The following is a 20,686-nucleotide window of genomic DNA, read 5'->3' on the forward strand; positions in this document are numbered from 1 at the left end:
CGGGCAGGCGGGGACCGGAGGAGGTGCAGCCCCAGCCTCGCCTGCGCCTCCCGCTGCTCCGGCCGCGCTTGCCCCAGGCGGAGTGGGCGGGGCCGGCCCTGCGGAAGCGCGGGGCGGGGTTGGCTTTGGGCTGGGCTCCTGGAGGGGAGGGGCGAGGCGGCCGGGATGGGCGGGCCGGCTGAGTGGGCGGGGCTCAGCTCCTGGCGGGGCGGGGCGGGACGGGGCGCGTGGGCGGGGCGAGCGCTCCTGTCTGCGAGTCTCGGAGCGGCGGTGAGCCGGCAGAGCCCAGGCGCCCGAAGCCTCACCGCGGCGGCGCTCGCGCGGGGAGAGCCACTCCGGACTCGCTTTGTGGCCGCTGTCCCCCTGTCGCGGCGAGCGCCTCCGGCAGGAGCGCAGAGGGAGGGGGCGCGCTCCCGAGACCCCCGCCGCCCTTCTCCAGCCCGGGGGAAGAATGTGTCACCAGCTGTTCTCCGCTCGCGAGCGCTGCGCCCAGAAGTAAGGAACTTGGAGGCAGGGAGACAAAGGCTGCAGTTGGGACGGATGAGTTAGAGACTTGGGTTTGGGCAAACAAAAGGTGCGAAAGACGAGAAGGGGGTAAGGCCATGGCAGCGGGGGAGCCCCGCGGGCTCGGGTTCCTGGGAGTCGCGCCGTGACACGCATGGTTTCCCCGGACCGTCTGCTGGGCTGACTTCCGCGAGCCGGACGCGGGACTCGGGCAAGTCGGGGAGCGCCCTGGAACAATGGACAACTTCTTCCCCGAGGTGAGTGCGCTCGCGCCGGCCACCCAGCCGGGACCTGGCCCCGGCGCGCCGGGAGGGATCTGCCCACCGCGCCGCGCGCTCGCCGGGGACCCTGCCCAAAGCCCGGGAGGGCGAAACTTTGCGGGAGTCGCCTGAAATGACCCCCCCCCCCCCGACCCGGGAGTGTCGGGATGAGTAAGCCGGGGCAGGTTTTGTTTGGTCCCGCGCTCCGGGCCGTAGCGAAGGTGAGCCTCCTTCCGCGTGGGTGGCTGGCTCGCGGGTGTCCCCGCCGCGCCGCGGGCGAGGTGAGGCGCCGGGCGCCGGGGCCCGACTGCCTGGGTGCGGGAAGCCCAGTAACAAGTTCAACCGGGACGTGCCTTTCTGCAAGAAAGTTCTGGTCTGGAATTTCCTTTGCACAACGTGCCGGCTTCCTGTGAGAGGGGCGCAAACCCTTCCAGAGCAGACGGCTCAGAAGTGCGAGAAGGCAGGCGGGGGTTTAATCATTCACTGTGTTCTCTGCCTGCGGGACCTTTGGAGTCCGGGTTGCAGCTCTCAGCGAGATGTACCCGTTCGGGGTTTGAGATCATTCCAGAGGGGGAGACCAAAACATCATGTACTTGTGCTGACGGGCTTGGCCGGATTTTGAATTCGAATTTAAAGAAAGTCGTTTAGGGCAAACCATGATTATTTTTAAAGATTAAACTGATGCCCCGTACAGGGTCATTGAGGGAGGGGACACCACGGTTACGTGAAAACCCTTGACTCGAGAACCTTTTTCCCCCTCCTCCCTGGGATCGAGAGTTACAGTGGTTTCTTGGCGTCTTCTCCTTTCTTGGTTGTGTTTATTTAATAGATTCTGTTTAAGTTTGAGGTTTGAAGTGGCTCAGAGTAAACTTAGTTGACTTAAGGGAGCCGGATGGGACTTTCATTGAGAGCCAGGGGATGTTTTGTGAATCCAGGACCGTTTGGAATCTTTCAGCAAATGACATTGGTTAGGGTTTGCCTCTGATGGTCAACTTGCTTTATCAGACTTAACTGGATATAGTATTTCAAGTCATTCAGCCTACTGGATGCTTACTTACTGTATTCTCAGACAACTGTTTTTAATGGCCAAAGTGATATATCCTTGGTCATAGTAATGTCCACTTTTTTCAGTTGTATTTCCTATGTAATCCCCACATTTGCTGTGAGAGGAAGGGTGGAAAGGAATGAGTCATCCATTAATTCATATTTTTACTTTTAAAGAAATCTATGATTAAGACTACAGGTTTTTTGTTGTTTTTTTTTTTTTTTTTTAACCTATAGACTTTTGTTTTCATGACTGGAAGAAAGCACCAGAACTTTTTCAGGAGTTGTAGGTTAACCAACTATGAGGGTCCAATGGGCTGCGTTTAACTGCTTTCATCTGTAAGAAAACCTAGGCTCTGCCTCCACGACACTAATTCATAACTTTTTTTGGTTTTCTTTTTGTCTTATGGTTCCCTTGGGAAAGCTCTTGAGATACAGGATTTGTGTTCCGTTTGTTGGGGTTTCACTCCCCTTGAAGCCTGTCTGTGGACCTTGGAGGGAGGGGGGGTTGTGGCCTCCCCTTGGGGAGAACTCTGTCCCCTAGTGCAAGTGGGGGGAACTGCAGGATGACCTGCGTCTGCTGTAACCTGCCCTCACCTCCTTTCCTTGACATACTTTTTCCTTATACCATATTTTGTTCAATGTAAGGAGACCTGGTTGTTGTATATTATTTTAGCGATTCGTATATAATATTGAAGTTGGCCTTTGGCCATCATTTACACCCCCTTCATTTCCTGGATGATGAATCTTAATCTAAAGACTTTAAGTCATTTGTCTAACCTGGGGAGCTTATTGCAGAATCCAGAGCTTTTTTTCTCTGTTGTTGGTGACTTGAAATAAATTTGCATTTATTTAAAGTTATGCTTTTAATCTTGTGTTGTATTTGTATTAGAATATTTCTAATTAACCTTCAAAGGTCCACCCCTGATTATAATCACTTTTGAGTGGGAGGCCATCAAGGCCGGAGGGGCAACATTGTGCTGTGTTAATTGGAGACAAACTCTTAACCTAGGTCCTGTCTCTCTCTGTTAGTGTCTTGTAACAGACCATCCTTTTGTTAAATTTGGATAAACTATCCAGTTAGAAAATCATGGGATGCCCTGTTAGAATAGAGACAGTAAGTGTGGCAGTGATATGCTCCCAAGGACTGCCAAACTGTAGAGACTCAGCAGTAGTGTCCTGGTAACTGGCATCTTTGCTAACTTTTTTGTCATTGTGATTTAGGCATAATGACTTGCTGCTTGTTGGACAACAGCTTGAAGCTAACACTGGCAATTGAAAAAAATAAAATAAACAAGATGTTGCATGCCTTATCTTTATGTGTGTATGGCCAGATAATAACAGAATGGGGACTTCTTGTGACTAGCAGCTGCTGTTTAGGGCTGGGCCAGAGTTTCTCAAACTGGGTGCCATTGACATTTGGGGTCACTTAATTCTTTGTTGTTGGGAGGCTGTCCTTTGCTATCCCCAGCCTCTGCCCACCAGGTGCAAGTAGCGCCCCCAAACTGTGACAACCAGAATGTCTGGGGACGTTGCCAAATGAGCCACGGGTGGCAAAATCACTCCCAGTTGAGAACCCCTGAGCTAGCCCATGGAGCGTTGCCTGGTGGAATTAATTCCTGTGTGTGTTGTAAGCAGAGACTTCTTGCCCGCACTTGCCTGCTTTAAATAGCATCAGGCCTTTTCCTGCTGACCACTAAGATGCGTGGGAGGCTTGTGCCATCCGCTGATGGCTACTAACTTCCAGACGTTCCCCGGGATTGAAGAAGCTGAGTGCCCCACATCCCCCCCCAACAGAGTTGCGCTTCCTTCATGACCTTACATTTTTATGGCTCCTCTCACTTAAATTGTGTGCACGCTTCTGGGAATACGTGTTTTTTAGCCTTTGGAAGTAAGTTGTTAAATTTACTGTAGGCAGAAACGAAGTTGAGGTATGTCTATAACCAGCAGCATTTTTTTTTTTCCTTAAAAGCAAACAGAAAGGCTCGACCAAGTGGCAAGAATGTTTTGCAAACATGTTGTTGTTATTTTGAAGTGGATGCTGTTTCCATGTCCCTGGGGCCAAGTACAGCGCGGAGGGTCCTAGAGGGGCCAGTAAGCACCAGTTGAACACGTAAATGAGCTTGACTTTTCTGTTTCCTATTTTAGGAATAGGTGTGGCCTACTGGCTGTTCAAACAAAAGATCTTTTGAGGATTATTAATGGAACTTACATGAATGCTTTGATTTTTCAGAATATGTAAAACGTACACAAGTATGAACCCAAATACAAATATAGAAAGCAGGTTATTACCGTCTTAAGATTTAAATTGCTCCTGAAGACATTTCCGCTGCACCTATTTCTTACGACCTGGTTCGCCCTCCAGATGTTAGGTGCAATCCCCTGCCTTGTTTCCACTTAATTTGCCAAGGTGTCTTGGATTTTTGGTGGTTAACCTGGAGCTGTTCAAATATCTTTTTAAGCTGGAAGGAGTTCTGGAGCCTATTTTTCCTCCCCTTTTCATAGTTCTTTTGTTTTGTTTTATATCTTATTCATTGTCTTGGTTAAAAAAAGAAAGAAGCCTTATTTTGGGGCGCTCCTTCCCTCGCCCCCACATCATCTCTCAAGGACTTCCTTGTTCCACCAGTTCCTGAAGGTGACCCCTTTGACGGCTATGAAGTAGAATCAGACCCTTTGCTGGTATCTTCTGTTCTCACAGTGGAGTTACGGTGCCTTGCCTTTTCTGCACAGTCTCTACAAATTTCTGTTGTCAAATATTCATTTTTAGGCCCCTGCCGGTTTGGGGACAGCAGAGCCCCCAGGAGCAGCTGCATGCAGGACACTTGTTGCCAGCAGGGAGCCCTGAGCCCCGGGGCCTGGCAGGCAAGGGCTGCTCTCCCCAGATCATGTGGCCTGCTGTTCTCACCTCTCAAAGCGGGCATAGACTAGCGGCATAGACCAGCGCGAAGGGAGGAGAGAGCAGTGTTTGCTTCTCCAGCGCTGCTGGCTTTGAGTGGGGTCCCCTCTAAGGACCTGAGCCTTGAATGTACTCTTCTGTTAAAATTGGTAGGAAATAGGGTACCTTAATTTTTCTTTTTTAAGTTTATTTTTTATTGAAGTATAATTAACATACGGTGTTATTAGTTTCAGGTGCACGGTATAACTCAGCAATCTCCATGCTCATTGTGATGAAGTGTACTCTGTATCCCCTTCTGTCTGTTAGGGATACCTTATTAATGGGTTTCAAAATTTTGCATTCAGAGTAACTACTACATAACATTTTCATGTCCTCTGCAAGAATGAGCAACCAGTGACCTCTATGTTAAGCTTGACAATACTTCCCCGTGCCTGAATGCCCCTAGTTGGAGTGAAAAGGGTCTCATCCTTAAAAGTAGAAAAGATGTGGCTTTTGGAAACCTGGCTCTACCCCTCTCCCCCGCGGGATCTTGGCTTTTCTGACCTTCCTGGGCTTTATTTCTGTAGGTATAATCATATCAACCTTGCATGATTATTAGAATTTGAGATGAGATTTACTTGGCACATGGAGCTTAGTTATAGTAACTAAGCAAGAGTGAGTGGCTCTTGACGGGGAATGGAATTCCAGTATTCAGTGGTGCAGAGAAACCTTGGCCTTCGGGCTGTTCCCCAGTATTATTTCTTTTCCTAGATTGCATTTATTTTCTCCCTTTCAACCTGTATACTTCTGGCACATTTTCCCTTTCCAGAGTTCTGTCTGCACCACGTCCGTATTGCTAATAAAATCAGGCTCACATTCCGTCGTCTGATTTTCCAGGCCCTCTGATCTTGCAACTCTTTATTCTTTTTTCCCATGTGAGTTCTGTTCCCGAGGATCTCTTACTGGTCCTACTCCATGCTTTTGTGCACCCGTCCTCTCCGCTGATCGGATGTCCTACCTGGCTAGCTCCTTTCTTGAAACCATCCCTGACTGACCGGTCTAGTTTACGGTGACCCCTGCCTCTCTTTCTTCCCTCTAAACTTGGCTCCTCCTCTTTCTGCCCTGGTCTTGTTAGGAATTTACCCTGGTTAGCCAGAGCTTTACATATCTTCTTCCTTTTCCCCCTTCTCTGAATAAACAGAGCCTCAAAGGTTGACTATCCCATTTATAAGTTTTCTCACCTCATTTGCACAAAGAGGTCCTTATGGAAGGGATCTTCTCTTTCTATAGCCTTTATTTACGCCTTAATTACAGATCTTTTTATGGTGGGAGGGGCGATGCTTTTAATGTTTTTCCTTGATTGTAGAGCATTTTATAATTCTTCGAGGTCAATAATCCATATCACTAAAGTTTACAGAGAGCTCCATGTACCAGGCCCGTTCCTGAATACTTGATACTTAGTAGCTCCTTGGATGCATCTGACAGCTCTTGGATTAAGTCCCCACCAACAAAGAAAGTGAGACAAGGAGGGGTTGTTAAGTAAGTAGCCCAGTGCCCCACAATGAGAAAGTGATCATCAGGATTTGAGCGCACATTTGTGTCCCCAGATTCTCTGAACTCCTCACTGCCATTCTTGTCTGTCCTGTTGATGTCATTTGCCTTGTGCTTTTATCATTGCTTCTGGGCTCTGTGAAGTGCTGTATACAGTAGGTAGTTCGTAAATGATCTTTGAGTTAAACTGCCTGAGAGCTTGGGGAAACACACACCCTCCGGAAGCATTTGAAACCTGGTGGGAAAATGTTCATCCTGCCATTCATTTTTATCTGGTTTGCTTTTTACTTTAGAAAGACCCACCTGCTGTTTCCTTGTGCAGTGTGGTTGCAAAAGCTGCCAGCCCGACCTCATGGTGATGGTAGGAAGGTTTGTGTAAGAAGAGACTCAGAAGACTCGCTTTTTGAGTTTTGTTAGAACTCTCCCCAGTTTTGGCTCTCTCTTATCGTAGGGTTTCTCTTTGAGGTTTTCTGATGGAATGTTCGTGCTCAGTTCAAGATTCTCGTGTCCTCTCAGGGTTTCTCCTGATTGGTTTTGTTTTACTTGCTAGCAGCTTGGTGCTTGGGATGTGATCACCCACAGCAGAGCTGAACGTTTCTCAAACAGCATCCTTGATGAAAACATCTTGCTGCCTGGCCGAGAGCGTTTCAGAAAATGTGTCCATCGGGTCTGGAGTATGAAACTTGAGTCCCCAGTTTAAATCTAGCGTCTCTTGTCATGTGACATCCTATCTATCACCTGACTCTGCCAGTTATGGGGGGGGAGGGGTAGAAGTGGGGTTGGGAGGGAGGTGTTAGGGCTCTCTGTTGAAATTCAGCCTGAGCAAGTGGGGGACACCTGGGTGTTGTAAATTTAATAACTCTACCTTCACCCAAGCTTCAGTATCTGTTCTTCAGGATTGAAATCGTCCAAGTGTGGGGTGCCTAGGTGGCTCAGTCATTAAACATCTGCCTTTGGCTCAGGTCATGATCCTTAGGTCCTGGGATCCAGCCCCGCAACAGACTCTCTGCTCCGTGGGGAGCCTGCTTCCCCCCCGCCCCCGCCCCCGCCCCCGCCCCGCCCCACTCCCATTTGCTTGTGTTCCCTTTCTCTGGTGTCTCTCTGTCGATTAAATAAAAAAATACAATTTATTTATTTATTTAAAAAATATATATTTTTAAAAAATTGTCTCAGTATAGGGGTACCTGGCTGGCTCAGTGGGTTAAGCCTCTGCCTTCAGCTCAGGTCATGATTCCAGGGTCCTGGGATGGAGCCCCGCATCAGGCTCTCTGCTCCGTGGGGAGCTTGCTTCCCTCTCTCTCTCTCTCTGCCTGCCTCTCTGCCTACTTGTGATCTCTCTCTCTCTGTTAAATAAATAAATAAAATCAAAATTATTTTTTTTTAAATCGTCTCAGTATAAAAACACTTTACATGCAGAATTTGTTTTTTTAATGAGTTATTAGCAAAGAAAAGGTAGGCGAGGTTCAATTTTTGCACTTTGGGGTTGGCTTATCTTTACCACTTGTTGGACATTTAGAGGGGAAGATAAAAGATTTTGAGGACGTTACAGTAAAATATTAGTTTTTTTACTTGACCTGTTACCCAACATAAGGTCTGAAAATGATTCCATAATTGTTTTAAATGTCTCTTTTCTTTTTTCTGGTCCATTAGTAACATATGAGCAGTACCCGTTGACAGTGCTATAAGTTATGGAGAGAGGTGGTCTTATCTCCAAAAGCCTGTGTTTGTGAGGTCTACTTTTTCTGTGTTTAAATTTAAAGAAGTTTATCCGTAGCCCACATGCTCACGTGTGCAGCGACCACTTATCTTTGGTTTCACTGTCTTCTTAGATATTTAAATTGTGCTTTAAAAAACTTTTGTTAAACATAAATTTACTATGTCATTACAGAGCTAACTATGTCAAAGTAATGTACTATTTGCCATGTCATTCTTTTTTTTTTTTTTAAGATTTTATTTATTAATTTGACAGAGAGAAATCACAAGTAGATGGAGAGGCAGGCAGAGAGAGAGAGAGGGATGCAGGCTCCCTGCTGAGCAGAGAGCCCGATGTGGGACTCGATCCCAGGACCCTGAGATCATGACCTGAGCCGAAGGCAGCGGCTTAACCCACTGAGCCACCCAGGCACCCTGCCATGTCATTCTTAAATCCATTTCTTCTTTCCTTAATCCTGCAAAAAAATATGTACTAAATTTAGAAAATGCCAGAAGCAAGAGACAAAAGCCTGGGTCCTACTTTTTAATGTTTTGGTCTTTCCATACCTCTGTATATATGTTTCTAGAAAAGCACACCTATACTATTTTCCTCTTAAGAGTTGATTGCTAAAAGCTTTAAGTATCAAGAAACTTGGCGTGTGTCATTTTCAAGGTCAGGGGCAAGACTACAAATGTAGACCCCATATCACATATCTAATTATTTAAAAGTTATAAATCAAGCTTACAGACTGGTACATAAAATGACTTTGCCTACCTTGACACATAGACCTTCATTAGGACACAGTCAAAAACATTTGTGTGAAGCTATGGTTTTTATTGCTGAAAGTCAGCAGAATATCAAAGGTAAATGAAGATAATTATAGTTGCACATGTCTGGCCATTCGTTTGATAGGCCAGTGATGTTTGCATGAGTAATAGACATATAGTCCATAATATATTTTCCATAAATTCATTTCTCTTGCCCGTAGTTCAGCAAAATCACTAAATTATGTGGTTATCGTCAAGATTTTCACAATTTATGTTTTATGGGCAGTGACACCAAAGTAAAAGACCTTTCTTTGGTCCTAGTGGTTCTTTGGTTTTTACTGAACTTGAGTTTGGAGAAGGCCTGCTCCGTAAGGCAAGACTGTAGTTACTGGCATTATCAACAAAAATCCGTATAGTAATATTTTTCTTTTTTTCAATAAAGTATAATTAACATAGTGCTATTTCAGGTATACAGTTTAATGATTCACCAACTGTGCATTACTCACTGCTCACCAAGATATGCGAACTCCTAATCCCCTTTATGTCACTTATATAGCAATATTTAGGTTAAAGAAAAAGGTTGCATGTGATCATTGATTTTTGCAGAAAGAACTAAATATTTTAAGTTAATGATATAAATCATATTAATACTGTGAATTTTCAGTGTTGTTCCTAAAACTTTTCAATGCTGTGTACATTATAAAGAAAACAATTCATTAAAAATTTGTTTTCAAATGAAACTATACTTTAATGCATCTTGGCCACAAAATAATCTGTAGAAAAATGTGTTTGGGGATAATGTGTGTGTGTGTGTGAGTCTTTTCCTTCCTAGTCTTGCAATTTTTTTTTTTTAAGATTTATTTATTTGACAGAGAGAGAGACAGCGAGAGGGAACACAAACAGGGAAGCAGGAGAGGGAGAGGCAGGCTTCCCACTGAGCAGAGAGCCCCACGCAGGGCTACATCCCAGGACCCTGGGGTCAGAACCTGAGCAGAAGGCAGATGTGTAATAGCCACTCAGGCACCCCCTTACAAATGTTTTTATTTCCTTAACTTGTATTACATATTTTCTTGAAATTTCAGTTTTTTGGTGGGTTTTGTTTTTTGTTTTTTGTTTTTGTAAGGTTTTAGTTTTTTGAGAGCATGCACAAGCTGGAGGAGGGGCAGAGGGAGAGGGAGAAACAGGCTCCCTAGTAAGCAGGGAGCCCGATGCGGGGCTTGATCCTAGGACACTGGGATCATGACCTAAGCTGAAGGCAGATGCTTAACCGACTGAGCCACCCAGGTACCCCTGAAAATAACATTTTCCACCAAAGTCCATGATTCATTCTTTGAGATACCTTTTTTTTTTTAATGGTCTTTGTGATGGGCAGGCACACTCTGGAGTCTACAGCCCAAGGTAGGAGTCCTAGGTGTCTGAGTCCTCCTGACATATATCATCATTTATATGACCATTTCAGGTTGTTAAAAGTTGTTGCTTTTCTAGAAAACAGCACACCCGTGTTCTTATACCTAAATCATGGTATGCTTGTCTGATTGTTTCTTTAGGATAAACTTGCCTGGGAGTAGAGATGTTTGATCAAAGAATTGGTGCATTTTTAGTTAGATGATTTAGCAGTGAAAATTTTACGAGAGGTGTCCCTGCAGCTTAAGTACGACAGGCACAGCCGAGATGCACCATCCTGATGTGTTCATGACAGCAGGGATTTTGTGACTTCTAATTAGAATCTTAATGACACACATTATTTCACAAAGGAAGTTATCACATAATATTAGACTTGTGTCCACTGTCGGGTTCTCCTCTGAACTACAGAGGGGAGAGATGGTCTCAGATCATTACAAGCAGGGCTGGTGATTCACCTCAGGCCTCAGAAGATCCCTATGTGGGTGTCGAAGTTATTTAAGTCACCAAAGTGCACACGAGGGACCTGGCTTTACCTTGCGGGGGTGGGTGGGGTGGGGTTAGCATTGGCCATTGGTTTGGGGAATTGTTCATGGATTTTTCTTATAATTCTCATTCTTTTGTATTGTAAATATCCTTGTGTGTTAACCCCAGGCCACAACAGCGACAAGATGGTGGCGGTTCTAACTGTAGGGATTTAGGGAACCTAGGGAACCTACAAAACTCTGTGTGTGTGTTTTACTTGAAAGCTTTTTCTTATTTTTCACCCCCATGAAATTTTTGGAGTGAGTGTTGAGTGCAAGGTGAAATAATACTGCCCCTTTTATAGTATACACAGTTGTCATTTAATACAAGTTTGCATCTGCTTATTCCCACCCCCATTTCATTCTTTAAATGATGGCAGCTAAGCCTTCTTGGGACGCTGAAAAATGCAACAGGGTATTCCTGCCATCCCCCAGGATCTCAGCAGGATGGAATGGGAAGGGGATTTTTTTGATGTAAGCCAAGATGGCTAAGGCCATCGAGAGTGTCCTTACTGGGTGGTGAGTTGAGTCACGCCTATGGTGGTGGCCTCAGGGAGACGATCTTCCAGGTGAAGGCTGTGGCCAGAGAAGCCAGGCCAGGCAGCAGCGGGCAGCTGTCACCCGAAGGCTTGTGACTCCACGAGGAGCTGTGCACTCAGGTCCCTCCCGAGACTCTGAACTCCACGGGGAACATTGGAGCGCAGAGATGCAAAAGCATCCCTCGGCTTCTTGCCGTTGGCTGTCTTGGGGGTTTGGGAGGAAAGCCCAGTGAAGGCAGCCCAGTGTGGGAGCAAGGGGAGTGTTTTCCCCAGTCATTTCTTATGGGGCAGGAGCTCCTCCTTCCTACTTCTTACTGCTTCTGGTCCCGTGCTTTGAAAACACAGATAGTTTGTCGGGTGCAGGGGAAAAAAAGAAAAGAGACCAATCCTCTGAAAAGGAACTCTTTAACTTTGCTAACCCCCCAGATGAGGGGCTCTTGATCCCCAGGGACTGGGCCATCTCTAGCTCTCCCAGCCCCAACTGCCTTCACAGCTCCCACGGGTTTCCGTGCCAGCCCGCTGTGCCCTGCCCGTCCCCACCTTGCGCCCCTGACCTTGCTGCCTCTTTCCTAGTGTAGTTACCATACGAGCGGAGAGTGCTTCCTGCGCCCTAGGGAGATGCCCTGTATTCTCCTCACCACCCGGCTTGTAGAGCAAAGAGTTTCTTCGCGTACGAATTTTCTTCATACCTCTGTTTATTTTGTTGTTGTTGTTTTGTTTTTTGGAAAAATGCTCACTTGTTCTTGTTTTTTCCACGAGGAATGTGTGTAGAGTGTGATGAGTGTTTCAGCAACAAGCAGGTGAGCTGTGCTTACAAGTGTAAGAGACTTTTTTTGTTTAAACTACTTTATATATAAGATAAATCTATGCATATGCGTGCACAGGTGCTTGTCCGTGTCACGTGCACACCTGCGCACAGTGCTCGCTCCTGTGACACATGTGCATGCACACATGTGCACGTGGGCACTGTGCAGCCTTAAGTGTAACATGTGCACACAGGTGACACATTCACACTGGTGACACGTGTGATTACACACATGCACTCATGTGTAACGCGTATGTATACACATGTAAATGTGCGTGCTCATACACATGAGCACACAGCATGCACCCACCCACATAACACAGGTGTACACATGTGTATATGTGCATACCTACATATCTAACACATGTGTGTACACACATGTGCGTGTGAATGCACTCAAACACATACATGTGTTAGGTTTAGCATCCCAGTTCCAGACCATGGGTCTGTCACAGCCATGGGTATGGGAAACGAAGTATCTCCCCATGGCTGTGCTGCCTAAGGGTTTGGTCCACATCTAGTAGGTGACTTGTTTGCTGTTGAGGAGTTTTCAGTAGGCAGCATTTCTGAACTGCTTACAGTTTTCTATGAAGTTAAAGGTTAGAAAAGCAGCCTCTGTACCTTTTCACATGTTACTTGCTCTGTTAGGGTGGGGCCATCAGAATACTGCTTTTTAACCAGAGGTCCTGGATTTCCTTACGATTTTCACTGATTAGGGATTTTCTCAAAGGTGCCAAGTTCAAGGACACGAATTCTGGTGCATACTGTAAATTCTAGCACTAAGGTTTTCAGACCTTGAGAACCACTGAAATTTCAGGTGTTTCTCTTGGTAACATAGCTTTTCGGTTGTAACAGGTTCCTTCTTGCGTTGGGGCAGATCTGTTAGGTTGCTGTAGTTTAGGTTCTCAAACTATATTTGCTTAAGATTCTCATTGAGAAGGCCAGTGCATCTCTTCTGTAAATATCAATGGAATATATAAATATGTGAATAAATAAGTGAAGATGTGAGTAAATAAAATAGAAAATGGAATCTCCTGTTATTTTTCAAAGTCTGTATCAGAGGCAAAACATCTGATAAAATGAGCTCCTGGTTATATGATCAGGACGAGATGCTTCCGTGCAGTATCTTGGAGATGAAGAAAGCAAGGCAGGGCCTCCTGGTCCAAATTGTGGAGGGCAACTTGTGCACCTGTTTGTTCACCATAGTTTTTATTTTCCTGTACCATCATAAAAAAAGAAAAAAACAACTAAAGCACAAGTCATCAGTTCTACAAGTGAAAACGGAGAGCAGACCTAGTTCTAGGTCAGCTGCTGTCAGCGAACTGTAGGCACTGTTAACAAAACGTGCCTCTGACATTGCAAAATCCCGGGGAGATGGGAGGGCTCTCTGTGGGAATGTAGCTCTGTCCTTATTCGCCTGTTATCTTTGTGAGATCAAGTACATTCCTTTTCAGCTGGGGCACAGAGAACTAGGTGACTGTACCCAAGACCTATCACCAAACCATGGGGTCAGAAATACAACTCAGGTTATGTCCTTCGAGTTTCTTAAAATTCTCTTGGACCCTTCAACCTCCCTCAGGTCCCTATATGTGACTCTTTACAGTTGGCATGTGCCCGAGGAGCAGGGAAATAGGATCCCTTCTGAAGAACAAGATGTTACTGTAAAACATTTGATGAAGTTGTTATTCCCTCTAGGAAAGCAGAATTGTGGCAACTTCTTTCAAAAGATGATACATCCTGTCTTTAGCACAGCCCAGTTTAGGACAAAATTTTCTTTAAAAAAAAAAAAAAAAAGATGTTCTAGCTGATGAGTTCTCTAACTCAGATCAATAGTGTATTTGTCCAAGGGAGAAATATGGTGTATACTTAGGATTTGATATAAGGTGGGATTTTGGTAAAGATTTGAATAAATGGAGCTTGGGGTCTGGCTAAGCCACAATATAGTCTTTTCAACCTCTGAACCAGCCATCTGCACTTTCTATTATTCAGCTTAACTTGTGAAGATGTGTTGATCACTTGATGGGGACTGTGCTGAATTCTTTACTTATATTTATTAATTAGTATAATCTGCTTATATTTATTAATTAGTATAATCTGCCCAATACTCTTTTTTTTTTTTTTGGAGCATGAGAGAGACAGCAAGCCTAAGGGTTGGGGGGGGGGGGTTGCAGAGGGAGAGGGAGAGAGAGAAACTCAAGCAGGCTCCATGTTCAGCACAGGGCCCAACGTGGGACTCGATCTTATGACCCTGAGATCACAACCTGAGCTGAAATCAAGAGTCAGATGCTTAGCAGACTGAGCCACCCAGGTACCCCAAATCTGCCCAGTAATCCTATGCAGTTGGTACTATCTCCTCTCTTCTATGTGTAAGAATAGAGCCCCAGGGGTGCCTGCCTTCGGCTCAGGTCATGATCTCAGGATCCTGGGATAGAGCCCTGCATGGGGCTCTCTGCTCAGCAGGGAGCCTGCTTCCCCCTCTCTCTCTGCCTGCCTCTCTACCTACTTGTAATCTGTCTCTCTGTCAAATAAATAAATAAAATCTTTTAAAAAAGAAAAAAAAAAATAGAGCCCCAGAGAAGCCAAGTAATTTGCCCAAGTTCATACAGCTGGAAAGTGATAGAGCTAGAATTTGGACCCAAAGATACTGAACTATTTGGAACTTAAATTCGTTTGGGGGTGACGTCAGTAGTTTGTGTAGAAGGAGGTGAAGATAGATCTGTGTCAAAATCATTAGGGATGTGTATTTGCATCTCCCTAGAGAGCAGACCAAAGTCCTATGATACAAGACCAAGAAGTACCTACTTTTGCCAGTGATTAAAATAAGGAATGGAAGCTTTCCTGTCAACGAAGCAGAAACACGGCCTTGGTCGTTCTCAGGATGGCACCCACTGAACGTTCCTCCTGAATGAGAGCTGTTGCAGGCATTCTGTTGGGGAGAACGTTCAAGGATGAGTTCCTGTGCAATTTGTAAATTTCTGGGGAGATTTCCTACTGAAGATGGAGGTCGTGCTGAATTTCCGGTCATTTTTCTTGGCTTTTGTATGTTTCTGATAAACTCCAGATTCCCATGAAGTGATGTTGTGAGAAGGCTTGTTTGCTTTGGAATCGGCGTGTGGTTTGCAACTCTTGCTTGTCATGTGCTTTGCTGATGGCTTCTGTCTGCCCTGCAGCTCTGGCATTCAGCTGTCCGATCATACTTCGGCATCTTCCTCCACAAAGATGGATAAAAGTCCCATTTCATTTAAGTTTAGGGCTTAATCTTTTTTTATGAAGACACTTTTAGGTTCACAGCAAGTGATAAAAATGTTTTGCTTTGTTTTGTTTTTTTAAAGACTTATTTATTTGACAGCATAAGTGGGGGAGTGGCAAGCAGAGGGAGAGGGAGAAGCAGGCTTCCTACTGAACAGGGAGCCCGATGTGGGGCTCAATCCTAGGTCCCTGGGAAGATGACCTGAGGTGAAGGCAAACACTTAACCGACTGAGCCACCCAGGCGCCCCTCAAGTGATAATAATTTTAAGAAACCACCATTTTGGAAAAAGGTCCTCCTCCTACTGATGTGACATGTTTACTAGAGAATTAATGGTTTACATTTAAGTGAACTGTGCAAAGCTGTAATTCAATTACAGCTGGTGATAGGTTGACTGCTAATGTTTTGTATTCCTAATAAATGTGGATTTTATAGTTTAAAAAGTGCTAACACGAAAAAGAAGAAGCTAGCGTGGTTATATCAGCAGATCTACTCTGTCATAACGTGTGTAGCCAGAATGTTGCTAAGGGTTTGGTGGATCATTACTGGTGGGATTTGAATTTTATGTAGAGGAGTGGCTCTCAACTGGACAATTTTTCCTCCCTAGAGACAGTTTTGGTTGTTACCACTGATCCACTGATGTGGGAAGGGTACTGCTGGACCTAGTGAGTGGAGGAGAGGGATCCTGCTGAATGAATGTCCTGGGATGCCCAGGACAGCGCCCCACAACGTAGACTGATTCAGTCTCAATGTCAGTAGAGCAAAGACTGAGAAACCCTGATACAGAAGACTGACTTGATTCTGTAAAATTCTACCCTTTAGTATTTCAGTTTACTGTTTCCTAAGTAAAATGATTACCACTGACATAACTTTCTATAAAATATTTTTTAGGGGTATGCGTGCATGGCTGTGAATGAGGCCTTCATCTGATTTTTAAATTTTAATATCCAAATTGATTATAGTGAATCTGTTGAAGTTGTTAAATTTACTATAGTAAATTTGTTTAGTCATGTTAGACATCTAGATTTATAGTTTTATTTATTCCACAATTGATTTTTCTGGCATTCATGAAAAATAAAACATATTTATTATATGTCTGTACATTTATACAGTAGGCTGTAATTTTTTTCTAGACTTTCTTAGCTGTGAGCTTCCATTTGTCCTAAAAGACAAAGGGATAGACAGTAGGACAAGCTCCATGACAGAACACCAGGAGACCAACATGTAGATTTGAGATGGAAGAGAGCCGGAAGGGGCGGCGTTAGTGCTCTGCTCTCTGGGCCTCTACCCACTTGATCCTTTTCACTCTTTACCAAGCACTTGCATCACCGACACCGTTAATACACTAATACACGAGGCAGCCTCTTGGGAGGGGTAAGTGAACCTTTACCAAAAAACTCCACACCCTCCTTTCTTTTCTGCTCCTCCCTATTTTGATGAGTAAGTATGTGATTTTTTCTTTCGGTTTAATTTTCACCTGGCGTGTTGTTTTTTTCAAGCCACCGCAATGAATTACTGAACGCTTGGTAAGGGCAGTTGAGTCAGCAGCCTAACCTTTAAAATAAATGGAAGAATACGTCTAAGTTCACATCAGACCTTCAGGCAGGAGGGAAATTAAGTCGGGTTCATCTTAAAGTTCCTGGATGTAGGGGCACCTGGCTGGTTCAGTAAGGAGAACGTGCAACCCTGGATCTCAGGGTCATGAGTTCAAGCCCCATGTTGGGTGTGGAACCTACTTAAAAAAAAAAAAAAAAAAAGTTCCTGGATTTAATCTGTGATATAGGCGTGAGTTGTTTTCTTAGGTTCTGCTTTGTTGAGGTATGATTGGCATATAAAATTGTAAGTTATTTAAAGTGTACATTGGCTAGGCGTTCTTCCCATGGTCCACCTCACCTTTTCTCCCCCACTAGGACCAAACAGAAAAATAATCTGGTTTTCTGTTGACTTTGCTTTTTAATGGGGAAAACACCATAAACAAGACCTCTTCTTCCATGAACTTTTAGTGTCCTGTGTGTTTTTGTTTGTTGATTGGGGTCATTTAAATAAAGAGACTCTCAGGAGTCCAAATGGGATAATTTAGTAGAACAAAAGTCTGTACCACTATCCACTGATGCAAAGTTCATTTACTAGGTGGATCATTTGTTGGGCGTTGGCTGACCCTGATGGGGGATTAAGGACCCTGGACATACAGTTTATGATAGAAATCTGGGCTGAATAGGTTGGTAATGAGGCTTCAGTGATGACATTGTCATCAAGCCTTGGACCTACTCCTCAGGGGACAGAGCTATTCAGCTGGTGAGAGATGTGTGCCAAGTACTTACTCACCAGCTCAGTTCATTCAGATGAATGATAAGAAACTTGAGTATGGTAGGGATTACTTTGCTTCAGAGATCACGGCTTGTTAGAGACCCACGTCGATGGAATTCCTCATGAGTCCGTTGTGGTCCTGGCATGCTGAGAGGCTGAGGCAGCTAAAGTTGGCCTCTGGCTGCTAGTGGGGTTCCCACTGCTGCCTTACCATAGCCGTGATGTCAGGGTGGAGAGGGGTCGCCAGAGGACATCGGCGAGGGACCGCGGATGCACCGATGTCCCTAAAAGCTACCTTGGGTGTATCTGGAAGCTATAAACCCAATAATAGGACATTTATGAGAGCTTATTGGGTGTCCTTTACGGTGCTAATCCCTTTACATACATCATCTCATTGAATTTTCCGCTTGTTAGGAGCTGTTGTGAGTCCCGACTACAGTCGAACAACCTGTTGCTTAGAGAAGTGCGGTAACTCGTTAAGTCACGGGGTGAATGCGTGGGGTTACCTCGTGTCTGACTGCAGACACGGTGCCCATCTCTTCCGAGTTGGCATCTCCAGTTTATCACTGCCCTCCCCGCCAGGTGCTTCAGCAGTCTAGAAGGGTGGCTGTGCGTTTATCAGATGTTTGGGCTTTTCCTCGTGCCACGTGATCCCACCCTAGGCAGCGAGTAAATTTCAAGGTTGTTTCCATGGTCTGTGGGTGCACTTGAGGGTGTGTTTTGTCTAGGACTCCCTCGAATATAGGGCACATCTGGGCTACCCACTCAGTATTCAGAAGTGAAACAGAAAGAGTGACTCGGCAGAAGTCGCAGGTCTACGGAATGAGCCGTGGCAGAATTAACAGCGATGGGCCGCATAGGCTTCCTTAGACGTCGCAGGTGCCAGTGAGGAGATCCTCATGAGACATGATTTTGCTGGACCCTCTCGAGTACCACAGATTTACTGATGTTGGATGTCGGGTTCCCTCAGGAGTGGGCACTGCGGGTCTCTGGGTGGGTCTCGGGGTGGGGTGGGGGTTGTCTTCCAGAAGCAGTTCATGAAGCTTCCTGGAGAAGGTTGTCACAGGTCAGGATCCCAGGGAGCGGCTGCGTGGCCGGCAGGGGGGACCTCCAGAGCCCACACTGGCGGCGAGCCGTCTCAGCCTGGCTGCCTTCTCTCTGGAATGTCAAGGTCTTTGTCCTTCTGTCAGGAGCACACAGAAGTTGTGGGTGTGCCTTTGTCTTTTCTGACCTTCTTCATTGCCCAAGTCCGTGTTCCCCGGTGCCTGCTTCCCATGAGGAGCCCAGGCTAGCGGAGTGCGGGCTATTATTTTTTGCCTGAACTAACCGGAATGAGACAAGCCTTGGGCATTGGGCGACAGAGAGTAAGCCACGTTATGGAGATGATTCCTGGTGTTGTGTCCCACAGCCATGCCCCCCACTCCCGCCTCCAGCCCAGTGTAGGTCAGAGCTTTGCTTTCCCTGATGAATTTGGAGCTCGGATTTTTGCCGGCCTCAGTTTTGAACTTTGATACATATATGTCCTAGCTCTCATTTGTCTCATTCTGAGTCCAGATCTTGTGGTCCCCCGGGCCACACCTAAACTCCACGCTGCACACCTGCTCCTGCTTTGGCCGCTGGCGACTGCCCGGGGTGGTTCTTGCTTCTGTCCCTCGCTGGCCGCCTCCCCAGTCTCCGACCTGCTGCTCTCCTGGGCTCTCCGCGATGACAGGTCTCATATTCTTCCTTCAGTGTAAATTCAGTGCAATTTCTTAAAAGATAACTTCATTCACAGACCTTTGAAGAAGACAGTCTGAGACCAGGGGTGAAACGTGCAGTTCGTTGTGCAGTTTTGGGTTTCAGGTGGACATGCCGGGAGAAGCGAAAATCGCACCAGCAGTTCATGGCCCAAAGGCCTGGCTTCCCGTCCGCATTACCAAGTGTACACTCCCTGCTTTATTGCTAGTCAGAGGAAAGTTGATTATTACTCAAGGTTTGGGTTTTTTTAAATTAAGAAGCAAGAGTTTTAAGAGCATATTGATGGCTGCTTGATGGCTTTTTTTTTTTTTTTTGAGTTTTTAGCACCTTTCAATTCTGAGTATGGAAACGTTTATAATTGGGGAAAAAGGAACAATTCTTGGTATTTGTGTTAGGATAGCAAAAAAGAATGGAAGCACAGTGAGACATGTAGGCTTCTCCTTGGTGAACTTTATGAAAACCAGGGAGAAGATAGAAATAAACAGAATTTTGCATTCTGGTGTTCACTTGGCTGCTGTCCAGGAAGCGTGCCTATAGCTCAGGAATCATCCCAAACCAAACTAATGGAAAAAGTCTGACTTGCTGGCTGCTGAAATTCCGTACTGAGGCAGTGACATGGGTGTGTGCGCTCGCTCACTAGTGCTGGGGCGGGATGGAAGGCGAAACCCCGGCAGCTAGAAATAGAACACTGACTTGGGTGGCTATAATTCATGCTTTTAAAACAAGGCTTTATTCTGCCATTTGGTCAGAATTGGGATATGATTCAATGTTATATCCAAGACTGGCCTAAAAATGAATGCATTTTCCTTTCAATGTAAGCCAAGTTTAATTAAAGAGCACTGCTTGACAAGCCCATTAAATAATTGAAGCCCTTCCCTTCAAAAGTTTACTTTGAAAATAATGCATTTTTAAAAACCTAGATCGAGGTGCAGACTGACAGTTGCAAGTTCCGGCCCATAGGGATGAGCAGGTGAGCAAGATGAGTAAATGTGCGTTAGGGAGTGGTGGGGACTGGTTAACCAGAGCGTACAAACCCGGGAGAATTTAAGATTCGGTGTTGCTGGGCTTCCTAGTTTTATTTTGTTGTCTTTTGTTTTTGTTTTTTTAAAGATTTTACTCATTTATTTGACAGGGGGGGGGTGGAGAACACGAGTAGGGGGAGTGCGAGAGGGAGACGCAGGCTTCCCGCTGAGCAGGGAGCCCGATGTGGGGCTCGATCCCAGGACTCTGGGATCATGACCTGAGCCAGAGGCAGATGCTTAATGACTGAGCCACCCAGGCACTCCTGGGCTTTCTAGTTAAAGAGAGGCCACATACATAGATTCCTGTGAATTGTCCCAATTTGTAGAATGTTGGCAAGGAATGCAGAACATTTTGGTTTTTACTGAATGGGCCAAACAAAACTTGACTGGCGTTTCCACCCTCTAAGCG

At 45.5% G+C, this 20,686-nt stretch overlaps 1 protein-coding gene across 2 annotated transcripts in view; it reads left to right on the forward strand.

Moving 5' to 3' along the window:
• Nucleotides 1-211: 211 nt before the first annotated feature.
• LOC309861326 (unconventional myosin-X-like) overlaps nt 212-20,686 on the forward strand; it is a 118,383-nt gene continuing 97,908 nt past the window's right edge. The window contains exon 1 of one of the 2 annotated variants that reach the window (XM_082724133.1): nt 212-761. In XM_082724133.1, coding sequence (XP_082580259.1) covers nt 741-761 — 21 coding nt within the window. In that variant the 5' untranslated portion in view covers nt 212-740. The remainder of the gene's footprint in view (nt 762-20,686) is intronic. The other variant, XM_082724132.1, reaches the window with a different exon arrangement.

Source organism: Mustela nivalis (assembly GCF_964662115.1).
Source record: "Mustela nivalis genome assembly, chromosome: 3".
Taxonomy (NCBI): Eukaryota; Metazoa; Chordata; class Mammalia; order Carnivora; family Mustelidae; genus Mustela; species Mustela nivalis.